Genomic DNA, 15195 nt, shown 5'->3' with positions numbered 1-15195 from the left:
ATTATTATACACCGTGTTTGAAAGACAAGTTAAATCTTTATTAAAAATGTGTATGTACTGTACCTGATGCTGTATCCTCTTCCTACAGAGAAACCCACCTTACTGTAAGCCTACTACCCTTATTAGTCCAGAATTCATGTGGTAGAGATTGTTGAGAATCACATTCTCTCTCACTGTAAAGGAACGTGGCTCCCTTGAAATGAAAAATTGGCCTGTTTTCCCAAGTTCGCCACAACATCACTAATGACCTTGCTGTAGCTAAACAGACATACATAAGTATAAAACTGTATTTACAGAATGCATAAACAAACAACAAAATCCAGGCTCTTAGATTAAAAAAAAAATAGCTCCTAACATGATCAAAAAACATTTGATTTTTTCTATGTTTAATTACAGTGTTCTTAATTAAAAACAAAGCCCTCACTCACTTTCATAGGAACTGAATCTGATGCTAAAACTTACACTAAATTTAAGGAATTATTAGGATAAGATCAAGCTTCATGCTACAGTTTCAAGTTATTTCATATTTACCAGCAGGCAGAAGAAGCAAATCTGGCTGTGAAATCATTAAGATTTGTTTGTTAGGCCTTTTGATTCTTTTGCAAGGCAGCATTAAGAAGCAAGGGAATTCCATCATCACAAGTCTTTGAAATCAAACTCCAAGTATTCATAGGAAATCAAATTTCAAAATCATTAATATAGACTTATAAATCATTTCGTGGGGTTGTATTGCTTGATTCCTTAATACTTTGGTGGTGTGGATTAATTTTGAGAGGATGGTTGAACCATAGAGAAATAATACCAAACATGGTTTTATTTCCCTACACATCTAAAAGATACACTTGTGAGATTTGTGTGAGATTTGAAGTCAAACAGGGGCTTTTCACAATAGTCTTAGAATTAAAAAAATTAACATGCAGTTTTTTATAGGTAATGTTTACAAGGAATTATGTAATGTAAAATACCATTAGCAAGGGACATGCTGAAGGTTAACTGCAGTGATTCTGAAATTTCATTTTGGCATGATTCCGAAGTCATGCCTTTTAACTGGTTTGCAAACAAACTACTTCAAATACAGGTTTTTCAGCTAAAAGGGATCACTAAACTCAAAAGACCACTTACCTGCATCCTCTAAAGGCATATCAACAATGACTTGGTCGCTGTATTTTCCATACAGACCGTTAGAACAAACAGCAACTATCTGAAGAACATAACTTGTATTGGGCAGCAGATTGTTTAGAATAGCCCCCTAAAAGAAAAAAAAACACATTTAATCATTTACTTGCAAATAAGTATCAAGAATTTGAAAATGTTAATTTTTTATAACACATTTTTGTTATGAAGCACAAAGCTCCTTTCTTCTAGTATTATAATGTGTGCCTTTTTATTTTATTGTCACAAATGGTTTTCAGTCAAATAAAAAAAACCCAAACTTGTGACTTTTTACATGGAGGATAATAAACCAAATAACTTTAGCACTGAAAACAAGTTTAGGTAATGCTATATCAGACGGGTCTTTAAAGAGGGTTAGAGGAACAGATCTCATTAGCAAATACCATGAAGCTGTAATCAGTAACTTAGGATTTATAGCGGTATAATTGAATTGAATCTCATTAGTTGCTTGTGTAGGTCATTCTTTCACATCCATGAGCAATGATTTACAGGTTATTATTAACTGACAATTGGGTTTTATGGCTAGGGAGCTCTGTGATTGTCATGCTCACAGCAAGTATAGGCAAATCAAAGCAGCAATCTGTAGAGTTTTTTCCTGCTCTAGACAAGAGAAGTTTTTTTCTTTTGTTTTAAGTTGTCTTTGTGGCTTTACAGCCAAAAAAATTCTCTTCAATCAGCTCCCAGCTATGTTTTAATCCATCACAATAATTAACAGTGGGTTGTTACACCATCATCCCTTTTTATGAAACTTGAAGAGTTTACAGTTACCAAGTCCTGATACCCATCTGTCAGAAACTCGTGCTTAGTCTGATCTTCTCCATCCAGCTGTTGATAAAAGACAGCAAATCTCTCAATTGTGGTGTCGTATACAACACGAGGTCTTTCCCATGTAACAAGGAGACTGGTATAATTCTTTGGATCAGATTGAACATTTTCAGGTTCAGAGCTGCAAACTGGAAGAAAGAAAAGAGGAAAGAATATGGTAATTATCAAATGGTACAAGTAACTCTACTAAAATCTTGAGATACTTCCTGAGAAAACGAATGAAAATCTTTTTGTGTGCCTCAATTTTAGCCTTCTACTAAAACATTTGAAATGCCATGCCATTGTAAACAGAACCAGTATTTAAATGCTAGATTTCTAAAAGCAAGTAAAGTTGAGTTGAATTTCCTCTCTCTGCCTCCTATAACATATTTTGTGAAATACCAGTATCCGGTTCCTAAGAAATAAAATATAAATATTAAAACATAAAGATTCTTATATCTGTCCTGGGAATCAAAAAATCTCAATTTTATGGCTCTATGAAATTAGCACTAGAAGATCTGCATACTCTCACACTAGCTGTAATAGACTAATCTACAGTAGATTGTGTTTAATGGTTGAAGGTAAACCTATCACCTGAATTTCCCCTCAAGGCTGTTTGAATCTTTTTATAGTACTTAAAGAAGAGTGAAAAGGTAAATAATAAGAACCTAAGTATTGCATTAGCAGCAGTCACTTAATGTTATTGTATTTTAAGGCTTGTTATTATATTTTTAGCTTGAATTGGAATAAAAGAGGAAACATTTTTTACATCTCATAATGTGCTTAGAACAATATATGAGTATCTAGAAAAAGAAAGCAAAAAAACCTATTTAGCTTACTAAGAAAACAGGTGCAGATCCTTTGGAGTTCTCTAAAAAGAAGCGAACACCAAGATGCCCCAAGGCTTTGGGGGACAATGCTACATTTTGAAAGTCCTTCAGCTTTGCATTTTGCCACTTGAACACAAGGGGACACTCAAACTCCATCAAAATATTTGTTAAAGGAATTTCTCAAAGGAAGGTGGGAAGTTCTGAGCAGCTTCTGTCTGAGAGAGTCAATGGAAAAGAAGCAGCAAGGCTTTCCTAATTTCTGTGTTTGTGTGTGTAAGCTAATAGCAGAGGCAGCGTTAGGTTTTGTAATTTAGGTGCGTTCCCTTTCTGTGTTTGGAATCTACTCTGCTATATAATTGATACATCATTTCATGAATTACTATTAATTGATTAATTATTTTAATTGATGCAAAAAAAGATCAAGTTTTTAAAAAATCGATGTTGTGTACATTCTATTCCATTCCATTTCATTGCACTCCATTGCATTCCTAAAATTTGTCATTCCTTCCCATTTCCACCAGATGGCAAGGAGAAATCATTAGACTAGTCCTTCTCAATTTTGAGTATGAACACAGGTGATTTAAACAGATTTCTTTCTTTTTCAATGAATCTAAACACTCTTCAGCTATTTCTTTTCAAAGGTGTTTAAAATTCTTGTCAAAATGCTTCTTTGTATTCCAAATTCTTCTCTACAGTCTTTTTCCTCCCTTGATCTTTTTTGCTTATGAGTGAATTTGGTTCTGAAATCTGTCTATATTCAGACTCATAGAGCGGTATTATAAAACTTTTAAAGGTACAAGGTTGGTGCTTCCAGTGTTATTTCTTTGTTTTCTTTTTTCCCTTTCCAAATGGTTCTTCTATTTTTTCCCAAGAAAAAAGTCTTCCTTTTTGTTCTCCTCCTTTTGATATTCATCCCAGCAATGACTGACAATATTACTACATGACAATCATTTACGTATTATTTCACCTCCATTTCTTCCCAAAATGTTTTCTCCTGCCCTTCTTCTGATGCCACTTTGTAAATCATCCTGCTGATCCCTTTTCTTTCCTACCAGTCAGTAACACAGAAGTACTTTACTCTCTCTTATCTCATTTTCCTTCTCCAGAGACTAGAAAGGAGACCACCTAACAGCTTCTCTAATTAAGTACCTCTGCTGTGATACCAACTTCTAGAAAAATCTGAGCAAAGAGACTGCAAGAAAGGGAGTTCTTGAGTCTGTTACTAGTCTGAAGGACAAATTCACAGAAAAATTTGCAAAAATTTCACAGAAAGTCAGAGGCCTACTCAAACTCCTGCTAAACTTGAAGCCCAGTCTCTGCTTTCTCCAGGTGAATACTTAGATTCTGGTTTTGTGTATCACATCATGTTGTAGCAATGCATCTACCTTTGCTTATTCTCCTGTGGAATAAAATGCCACCCACGTAACTTAGGAAATTTTCATCTAACCTTAATTGCATCATGGGGAATCACTGGGGTACATCAGCCAAATCATTGCCAAAAGCTGCCTGGGCTGTTTTTGAGCAGAAGACCTTTATAACTTGCCCAAATTTGGCTTTTTTCCCCTCACCCTTGTTGCGTTCTTCTACTTTAGCTAAATCTATGTTTGAGATTATTTTTTCAATTCAACTTTTCAATTGTTGAAGCCATGAAATCACTTCATTTACATTCAGATATTCAGGGCCCCTACAGTGTGTGGCAAAAAGCAATTTTTAATACATTCTAGATCTGCACTCTCTCTGTAATGGAGGTGGAGCAGCACAGCAGATGTCTGCTGGGCTGACCTTGGCTGGCCACCAGGTGCCCACCCAGACACTTGCCCACTCCCCCTCCTTAGCAAAGCAGGGAGAGAAAGTAAGATGATAAAGCTGATGGGTCACGATAAAGATAGAGATTACTCACCAACCACCATCGTGGGCAAAACAGATTAGACTTGGGGAAATTTATCACCAATAAAAATGGAGTAGGATAGTGAGAAACAAAAACAAAACTATGAAACCTCCCCACCCTTTGCTTCTTCACAGGCTCAACTTCACTCCTGATTCTTCCACCTCCCCACTCCCAGTGGCACAGGGGAATATGGAATGGGAATTGTGGTCAGCTTATAACACTTTGCCTCTGCTGCTCCTTCCTTGTGCTGCTCTTCTGCTCCACTGTGTAGTCCCATCCACAGGATACAGTCTTTCATGAATTTTTCCAGCCTCTGGACAGTCTTTTGGGAATAGACTGCTACACTGTGGGTCCTCCCTAAGGTCAGAGGCCTGACAGATAATCTGCTCCTGCATGGGCTCCCTCCACAAGCCACAGCCACAGCCAGCAGCCTGTTCCTGCATGGAGCCTCCACAGTCTGCCACAGGACAGGCTGCCTGACCATAATCTTCACTGTGGGCTGCAGGGGAATCTCTGCTCTGCTACTGGAACACCTCCTCCCCTTCTTCCTTCTCTCACCTGGAGTGACAGAGCAGTTTCTCACGTCTCCTCCACCCCTCACTGCTGTTCAGCTTTGTTTTCCTGCAGGGGCCACCACCATGGCTCCCTGAGAGGGGTGGGCTGGGGGCAGCAGGAACTGCCTGGCTCTGACTCGGGGCAGCCCCGGGCTCTCCCCACAGAGACCCCCCTGCACCCACCACTGCCAATGCCTGGGCACCTGCACCCCACACTCTGTGCCAGTGCAGGTGTCCCACACACAGCTGGGAATCTTGGCATTCACAATGAAGTGATGTGGACTGAGGAACGCGAAAGGATAAACGCACGAGTCCTGACCCCATGTCTCACAAGAGAATTTAACTGAGACAGCCACTGAACTTTATGTGGTTGTGTTTCTCATGGGAAAACAGGCTGGCTAGTACTTTTTATCAATATGTATTGTCAGTCTTGAATTTTAAGAACCTATTGTTTTTTATACCGTACTAAATCCAGGAAGATAAATAAGAGTTAAGTTTCAGTACTTATTTCCAAGGCCTTACCAGAAGGGTGGAGAAGATGGAAAGTCACCCAAATGTGCCCAGCAGCTACCACAATGGTTCTCAGGTTTACAGGAATAAATAATGATTTTTATTATAAATGGATTTGCATGCCAGCTGAGGTTGGTGGAGATTAAGCATTACAATTTCAAAACACTTTTTTTTAGGTGAATCCTCAAGCATGGCTGTAAGGATTAGTTATTTTAATCTTCTTAAATTGCTACATACATATTGCATAGGGAAATTATGTATATCACTGGGCAGGTCTGGGGTATGAGGCATCTCCCATGCCCTCAGTAAGACTGTGCTTGTACACCAAAAATGTTGGGGATGTTACTGTGAGAAAATTCGGGAAAATAAGATACTTCTAGCTTTCCTAAGAAAACTTAGTTCTATTTATGAAATGTCATGTATTAATTACAGCAATAAATCAACCATTTAATCCTACTCCCTAATGAGAATCTACACTGAACACAACAGGAGAAAATTGGGATTCTAGGTTTCGAAACACAAAATAATTTTTCTGTTATCTACCTGAGTAATAATCAGTCTTGGCATTTCTCATACATCCTCTAAAGAGATTAAAAAGATTAGTTTTTTTCTGTTGACTACTATGCAATATTAAACACAAATAAGCCTATTGACTCTTAGAGACTTTGGCATTTGTGTTACAGCTCTTACATCTGAACATTTAACTTCAATGATTCCTAGAGTTTTTAAATTCTATCTTAAAATGGAGGCAGAAATATAAATGCTTCTCTAATGTTCTACATTAAACAAACGCCATAGTTGCATTTGTGTGCATCTACATACAGGGCCACATAAATATGTAAAATTACATGTATGAAACCACATTTCTAATCTGCAGAACACCTATAGCCTGTGCTTAAGTCATCTGTTCATGTCTAATTAAACACAGTTCAGTGGAACTGAGTTAAAGAATCTACAGGTATTCTCATCCAAGTAGTAACACAGTGCTTCCAGTTTAGAAGTTTCCTATATATTCTTTTGTGCTTGTTAGTATAAGAATTATTGACTCCTATATTTAGTGCCAAATCCTGTTTCCCACTGCTTTATGTACTATTTTGGCCAAAGAACCTTCTCAAACCTCCCTGAAGTTTAAGGTAAGACTGAGAACAGAATCTGGCTTCTGGAATTCTCTCCATCTATCACTTCCTAAGAAAACTACTTGATATTAATTTGGTGACAACCCTTCAGTCTCTATTGAAAAAGCATCCACACTACACGATAAAGAACCAAATAGTTTGTAAAACAAAATATTCTTGCACTCTCTGAAAAGGCAGCTTGGTTGAAGTCTGAAACACATTAAAAGGGCACTGTAAGGAAGCTTGAACTGATGTGATTTTCCCTGAATGCCTGGTCAAGACAAGCATTTAATTTTCCACTCCATTTAATCTGACATGTTTTATGATTGCTGTTTTTTTTCTCCAAAGTGATAGATTTATGACTAATAACACAGTGTGCTACTTTCTACACAATTTAAAATGAGTAACTGCATACTTGGATGAATCTTTCACTGAAAATTGTCTTTTAACTTGCAAAGAGAGGAATGACTATTCAGTTAAGTACCTGCTTCATGAATTTCTTCTTGTCCAGTGTAAGAGGAAAACACTTGCCCATAGAACTTATATTGCTGTTCTCTGAAGTTGTTTTGCAAGTAGTCCATCAGCATAACATAGCCAGACTGCTGCATTGTAAGCACTTCACAGAATACAGCCAACTAGAAGACAAGAGGAAAAAAATAAGTTAGAAGCCACAAAACTTGACTAGATTCTGCTAATAGGCAAAAGCTCTGGGGAGAAGATGCTGGACAAAGTCTCACATTTGAATTATCCTGCATGACATTGAACTTTTCTTCTATTTATTAGTATATCTAATGTTTTACTTCACAAGTATTTTTAAACCACTCAGCTGTTGGAGCTACGCTCTGCTCAGCATCAGCATGTGTCTGGGGAATATCCAAAAAATGTTTTGTACTCCCTTTTATCTGAGTTCGAAGTCCAGACAGCCTGGGATATGTTCTTATCCTATTTTAAGACACAAAATTGCTCAGATTATAGTACTAAACTATGAAAAATGTAAAAGATAACACAATTAACAGAGATGCTTTCTAATTTAACAGCTGATGAAAAACTTCTGACTAGATAAAAGAAAAGCTTTGTTGTTGGGCTGGCAATGAATGCCATGAGCTTCTACCATACACATGGCAATTTCTCTTTGGTATTATGTATAATTGTTTGGTTTCACTACATTAAAGAAATTACCTGGTTTTCAGAAATACTTATGGTATCTTTAAACACAATCCATTCAACTGTTTCAGAGCATGGAGGAGCTGATAGAGATCCATTGTAAGTGTAATATTTGTCTGTTGCATTCGGCAAGAGATTCAGCAAAATGAATGGTTCTAGGGCGGCCTGTTTTCCTGAAAAAATAAAAAAGAAAAAAAAAGTCAGATAGTTAAAATACTACAAAAGCAATTAATAAATACAAATCACACTCTCCAAAAGAACTACCATTATCGGAACATGATAATTTAGAGGCTTTTCAAAATTTAATTTCCAGACAGACTAAAATACAAATAAATCATGAAGTCTTCTATTTCATTTGAAAAAGTATAGCTCAAGCCCAACTTTGTTTACTTGGGAAGGTGTAGTAAGTTATTCCAGTAACAAATGGACTAATTTTTAGTATATTAGTTCAGAAGAATTTTCTCACTGTAAGCTTACATGCAAGGTGCCAAACCTTTGTCTCACTCTTGAATTTCAAATAAAAAAGTTTATTAAATCTTTGTTCTAGGTCTCATGATATGGCTTCATACTCTCCCCCGAATTTAATCAAGTTGTTGAGTTTTTTGCAGAAAATCACTGCCTGGGGAACAGTTGCCATGCTAGGTCTAAAGGTTAATATTACTCTTGCTAGCAGAAGCGAAATTTCTGTGGATCAGAATTCTTTTTAAAATGGTGATAAATATAGTGAAAAACTGCAACAGCTTTACACAAATCAGCAAACAATGCAAAGACCTCCTCCAAGAGAACAAGTTCTGTGAAAATAATATCACATCTTTCAGGTCAGAAGTTTACTGGGTACCTTTTCAGCTGGGAGTAAGCATGAGGGATTGCTGGAAGTCCATCCACAGAAAACTGTGCCTGCTGGTATGGCAGTAGGGTCCAGCAACAGCAATTGGCATAAATGGTAACAACTTCAGCAAGGCAGATTTTTCAGTCTGTGACAATTATCTGCTTTACTGTCTGGTGCATCCAAAATAATGCTGCTTTTCACACCTTGTCATAGTATCGATCCTTATACAACTTACTTCAATCTAAAGTTACTCATTTCAAGTTCCTCCCTAATTGGTAAGTACTTGCTTCTGAATATCTAATGACTTTTCATACTGTATATTAACTTCTGCTTTTACAGCTATGTTACTTATTCAGCTCTGTACAGATTTCTGACCTTTGTCTGCATAATTCCTTACAAATTTGGTGAGAGCAGCAAATTGCATTAACAGTTGACTACAAGGGATTGATGCTTTACTTCTCTGCAGTGACTTCTCTACTGAGTTACGGCTGAAAAGATGACTCGCCCCCCCTCTCATTCATGTATCATGAAGAGGGAACATTTAGCAGTGGCACATCCTTCCATTTCTCCTGTCAAAATGCTAATCAGCAGTCAGACATAAGCTATCATTGCTATCTGGTATGTGTCTAGTTAACACATTTGTCCCTCAGCAAAAATGAAGTCCATTTTATGTAGATGGCTGGGGACTTCTCATTTGTAACAAGAATCCTGCCATACATTTTGCAACTCTGGATTTTAGAATACCCTTTAATGAGACTCACAACCTAGATTCTCAAAATCAAACACCTACAAAGAATGATGAAAATCAGAAAGTTTGTCTAGAAAGAAAAGGAGTGCTCCTCTGCAGAGCTGGAGAACTCAGCAACTGTGATTCAAATAAGCACAAGAGAGATATGAGTGACAAGGACACAGACAAGGAGAGATTGTGTGCTTTTCTTCAGAAGAAACAACTTGATTTGGTTATGACCTGAATTTCCTGAGCTTATCTGCATTTTATTCAGGAAAATTGTATTCTAAGCATTGTTGAAGTGCCATGTACTGGCTGTATCTTGAATCTTGTTCTGATAGCTTTACAGCTCCTTCCAAGGCTGTAGGACAGCATCTGTCTTGATGTATTACTAGTTCTCCTTTTTGTTTCACAGAAGATGACACACAAAAGTAATGAATCTTAACTACTTCATATTTCCACCCCCTGTGTCTTTGTAACTTATGAAAGGTGTTCCCTTTTAAATTTGTTGAATAGCGTTTGTTTTCCAGAGGGAAAAAAGAAATCTTGATTTCAATGTCACACTTTTGAAGGCTTTTAAAACAGCTTTTTATATTCAAGCACCATTACATAAAGGAAAACTGAGACAAGGTTTCCTTAAAGTCGTGGACATGATGTAAGAATATATCCCTGTCCAAGACAGTGCTCGTTCATATTTATTCATCTGCAAAGACACCAGAAACTGAGTCAGAAACATAGCCCAGATCTCTTTGTGCACACTGAAGTTGTGTCTTGATTAGCAACCATTACCAATACAATATATTTGGACTGTTTTGGATTTACACAGGAGCTACTGAAAAAAATTTCTCTCCTCTGACTCTACTGAACAGTGACAGTCTCACTATTGTAAGACTCTTCTTAGTTACAACAGTCCTACCTGGCTTCCAACCAAATAGAAAAAGCCTGACATGTACGATTAAGAAGACGTACATAATAAATCACATTTATCTGGATTTAGCATTTAAACAGTTACAAATTTCTCATGATAGTTATATTTATTCATTTACACGACTGTTGTTACAAATATTCCTGGGGTAAATTAATCAGAGAAACATGAAATATCTCAAGCTGGAAGAAACACGTGAGGATCATCAAGTCCAACTCCTTGCTCCTCACAGGATGACCTAAAACTAAACAATATGACTAAGAGCATCATCCAGATACTTGGTGCCATAATCACTTTCTTCTCTGGGGAGCTTGCTCCCAGGCTGCCACTGATCACCATCTCAGTGAAGGGCCTTTTCTAATGCCCAGTCTGAACTTCTGACACAGCTTCATCCAATCTCCAATCATCCAATGTCCTATCACTGGTCAGCAAATGCTTCTCTGTCACCCCACTTGAAGAATTTGTTGGCTGTGATGAGGCACCCTCCTTCAAGCTGAACAAGGAGACCTCAGACACTCCTTGTCTTCAAGCCCTTTCACAACATTGGTTGCCCTTCTCTGGATGCACACTAATAGGTTGATGTCCTTGTTACCCTGTGGCACCCAGACCTGCCCCCAGCCCTGGAGGTGAGGCTGCCCCAGCTCAGAGCAGAGCAGGACAATCCCCTGCCTTGCCTGGCTGGGGATGCTGTGCCTGAGGCACCCCAGGACAGGGCTGGCCCTCCTGGCTGCCAGGGCACTGCTGGCTCATGTTCAACTTCCCATTAAAAACTTTTTCCAAAGGGGTGCTCTTCAGACTGTCCCTCCCTGGTTTGTATACATAACCAGGATTACCCTTCCCAGGAGCAGAATCTGGCACTTGCTTATGTTAGATTTCATGTGGTTGGTGATTGTCCATTTCTCATCTGTCCAGATGAGCTCTGTAATTTCTAACAAAATAGACATGACTGAGCAATAGAGAACCATGCTCCTCAATGTCTTCAAGGTTTCATAATCACACTGAAGTGGAATTGAGTTAATCAGTAATCAATAAAAAATGGAGGCAAACTTACCAAAACGACTAACACTATCTACTCCATTAATGATTGGATTATAATCCGGATTATCTTCTAGTCCAATCTGTTAAAAAGAATTTGCATATTTTAACAGGCTTCATGAAAAAAGATTGCAAGCTACAGTTTACCACCAAAATTATAGATGATTTAAAGCCAAACAAACTTATTTTGCCCATTTGCTTTTCTGCAAGAATAAATTAGAAAGATAGATGAAATTTTTTAACTCAGTGATCACACATTGGATCAAGTTAAATTCAGTTTGAACATCTGCTGTGTTTCAAGGCTTATTAAATGACACAAAGATATATTTTGTTTACCTCAAACAAAATTGATAAAGCTCTTAACTTTCCACTTCCTTTAACTGCCTCTTCAAAATCTGTAAACTGATCCGCATCATAGCAGTAGATTTGCATCTGCAATTAAAAATATATTCAAATGTTATATATAAAAAATTGTAAACATTCAGTAATACAATTGCTTATTATATTTCCATTTTGAGGGAAAAAACATCCAAACAAAATATTTTAAATAAACATAGGGATTTTTTACCTCTCTCATTTCTGTTAACTGAGGATGCAGAATGGAGTTCATCAATAATTAGCTAGGTAAAAACAACCTCTCCTGGAAAACTTAAGGTTGCAGGAATTACCCTTTCAAGGAGCACAATGCTTTCCATTGATAATACAGTAAGCTAAGTGGACACCTGACCTAGAGTACTTGGTGAATCCGTCTGTCCATCAGTGATAAAACACGAATAATTATGTCAAAATGTCCCTACTGCATCTGCCTTGCAGTAAGTGTAGAAAACCATTGGTAATATAAGACTACCACGCACTTTGAACCCACATCTGATTGCTGTCATGAGCATTGGTTTTGTTGCACTCCTTTCTCTCTTTCTCCAGATGCAGCTGGGAAATCTCCTCCAGTGCTGGGTGACCAACGTGTCTGGGGCAGTTACTGCCCCTACTGGCTTTCTATGAGATGATGATGGAAGAGGGTATTCTCTGAATGCCTTGTAAGGACACATGGAGTGTGAGTATTCTCTATAATGCCTTATCAGGACACATGGAGCGTGACTGGAAACTTTAAAGTGGCTAGTGAGGCAAAAGAAATGACACTGTCCAGAGACTGCTCCTGGCTTACCACTCTTCCCCATCTATAGGCCAGCCCTACCACTATTGCTTTGCTTTCACACAGAAGTTCAAGATGTTTAGAGTGAGGAACAGCACAGTTGCCTGCCACAACTGCCTCTTTTGAACTGGAAGATGACACAATGCCACATTGAGGGAAGAGAGTTTGGCCTTTGTGCATCCCAGGAAGAGCTGCTCCTCTCCTCCAGCCCACTCCCTCAGGAACACTGGCCTGGCTGCCTGTGAATGTGGCTGCACCCAGGACCTGCTCACGTGGCTCTTGGCAAACCACTGCCAGCTCCTTCCAGCCCACATTTTGTATCTCTAAGGCTCAGCAGTTCCCATGGATTCTCAGCAAAGCCCTGACTTTGAAAAGTCCATTTTGAACAATGAACTGATGTGGAACATGATGGGCCAAATTCATAGGAGCTTAACATTTAGTGGGAGCTTTGTCAGATAGGCAGAACTGACATCTAATACTCTCTTACAAGATGGGAAAAAATGCAGTTTAGACATTCTCAACATGCCACTAACACATTACACTGCCCATCTAAAATGCATCGTTTATTCTTAATTTGGATTTAAGTGAATGATTATATTTGCAAATAGATTTAAGAGATAAACAAAGGAACTTTGTAGAGTAGTAATGTCGCAGAATGTCAAATTGTTGAAATCATCAAAATCTATTCCATACTTTACCTCAAGAGGATATTTTTGTCCTTCTAGACTGTGCTCTGATCCGTCTGATGACGCGTTGCATTTTCCCCAGTGAAAAGTGATCTTGCTTGCTTTGAATATGGTGTCTAACCCACCTCCACTCACATAATAATCACTTGTCAGGTTAATTTCCACTGAAAAAATGGAGAAAGAGGGGGAAAAAAAGGAATGTGAATATAAAATCCAGCCAAGGCATCTACAACTCTCATATTTCAGTTTTAGGTGCTAGAATTTAAATATGATATGCTTATTTCTCTATATTTCATAAGCAATTTGACAGGAAATTGGCTACTTGAACTAAGTAACAAGTGTGGTAATTCACTATTAGCATGGAGAATATGTTTCATTTCATGCTTTAGTTCATAAAATAGTGATTTAATGAAGTGTACTTCGTTTCCTGTTATCTGAAACTAGACACAGAACTACATTAAAAAGCTCAGAAAGCTGGTCTAGCCACCAGCTGGCTGTCTAAGAAAATAAATTCCTGAAGTACCTACCTTCCTGAAAGGGTCTGTGTTTCTAACAAATATAGACACCTGCCCCCTATTTTTACCACAATTCTATATACAAATCATGAGGCAACATGACAAAAGAATATTTTAGCCAGCTCCTAGGAGCACTGTCTTGATGTCCTTAGCTGTGGAGCTATCTCCCATGGGAAAAAGCAATGACAGGTTTTCAGCTGGGCATAGCTGTACACAAACTGTAGATGGGACAGAGCATTTGTCTTCTGGAGAGAAGGAGCAGAATGGGATAGACTGGAGGCCCATATTTCGTCTTTCCCATCTCCAGCAACTGTGAACTGCTTGACCTCTTGATAAAACAGCACTAATGGAGTTCATTTTCCCCACATTCCTTTCCTCAAAACTTTGAAGACCATTTAAACAAGCTTAGCAGTTCTTCATATAATATCCAGATTGCTGTAGATGAGAAAAATTTCAGTCCACTTTTAAAGGCTTGAAGGAACATTTTCTCAGGGGCATTTTGAAAAGTCAAAGCAATATTTATCTGAGCTAGCTGGGCAGGAGGGAAGTAAGTGATTTGTGTAGTGGTATGTAAAAAGTATATGAAAGAAAGAACAGAAATTAGGAACAATGGTGCTAAACTGAACTGAACTAAATCAAACAAAACAAAACAAAACAAAACTAAACAAAAAAGGCTGATCTTGGAGTCCCACTGGAACTGGTAGAAGGTCAAAGAGAGTTGTTAAGAGATACCTTCCTCCACACCAATGCCCCAAACAAGGAACAGTACTTCTAACAAGCAGCTTTTAGTTACTGCATTCCTGGATTTATAAGTGGTAGTAAAAAGATTTCTCTGACAATTTAGATGACACCATAAGCTTTTTTCATGGCTGGGAAAAATAGGCACTTGTGGGTATAAATCACTTCTTTCTAAAATGTATTTTTAAGATTGGTAAAACAAATCAGAACACAAAAGCACACATTTCTCTTCTTTGACTGTTAGGAGGCGTCTCTGTGAGTAATTCAGATGAAAGTTTCTACATTTTATGTGTCTATGTGTAGGTGAGATAAATCCCAACCAGAGCTTTTTGTAATTCCAACTCATCTATGAAGTGCTTTCAGATGAGTAGGTAATTTATTCGTACTTTTAAAAAATCATTTTTGCCTACCCACTACATACTCTGGATATATAGTAATAATTACCACAATTTCATAGCAAATGCCAGCTTACTGTTTAGATTTAATGACATGCCCATGATGGGATGATAGTCACGATGTGATTGCTTTGGCTGTATCTGTCCACACACATAA

At 37.9% G+C, this 15195-nt stretch overlaps 1 protein-coding gene across 7 annotated transcripts in view; it reads right to left on the bottom strand.

Annotated features, from left to right (window-relative positions):
- Nucleotides 1-15195, bottom strand: part of PTPRZ1 (protein tyrosine phosphatase receptor type Z1) — a 132735-nt gene that overhangs the window by 41544 nt on the left and 75996 nt on the right. For all 7 annotated transcript variants that reach the window (XM_064702717.1, XM_064702718.1, XM_064702715.1 and 4 more), the window contains exons 4-10: nt 13403-13554; nt 11891-11986; nt 11571-11637; nt 8054-8211; nt 7359-7509; nt 1942-2126; nt 1123-1249 (exon numbers count right to left, since the gene is read on the bottom strand). In XM_064702717.1, the coding sequence (XP_064558787.1) occupies nt 1123-1249; nt 1942-2126; nt 7359-7509; nt 8054-8211; nt 11571-11637; nt 11891-11986; nt 13403-13554 (936 nt within the window). The remainder of the gene's footprint in view (nt 1-1122; nt 1250-1941; nt 2127-7358; nt 7510-8053; nt 8212-11570; nt 11638-11890; nt 11987-13402; nt 13555-15195) is intronic.

Source organism: Zonotrichia leucophrys, chromosome 1A, assembly GCF_028769735.1.
Source record: "Zonotrichia leucophrys gambelii isolate GWCS_2022_RI chromosome 1A, RI_Zleu_2.0, whole genome shotgun sequence".
In the NCBI taxonomy this organism is placed as follows: domain Eukaryota; kingdom Metazoa; phylum Chordata; class Aves; order Passeriformes; family Passerellidae; genus Zonotrichia; species Zonotrichia leucophrys.
This window is presented reverse-complemented; position numbering and strand designations above follow the sequence as displayed.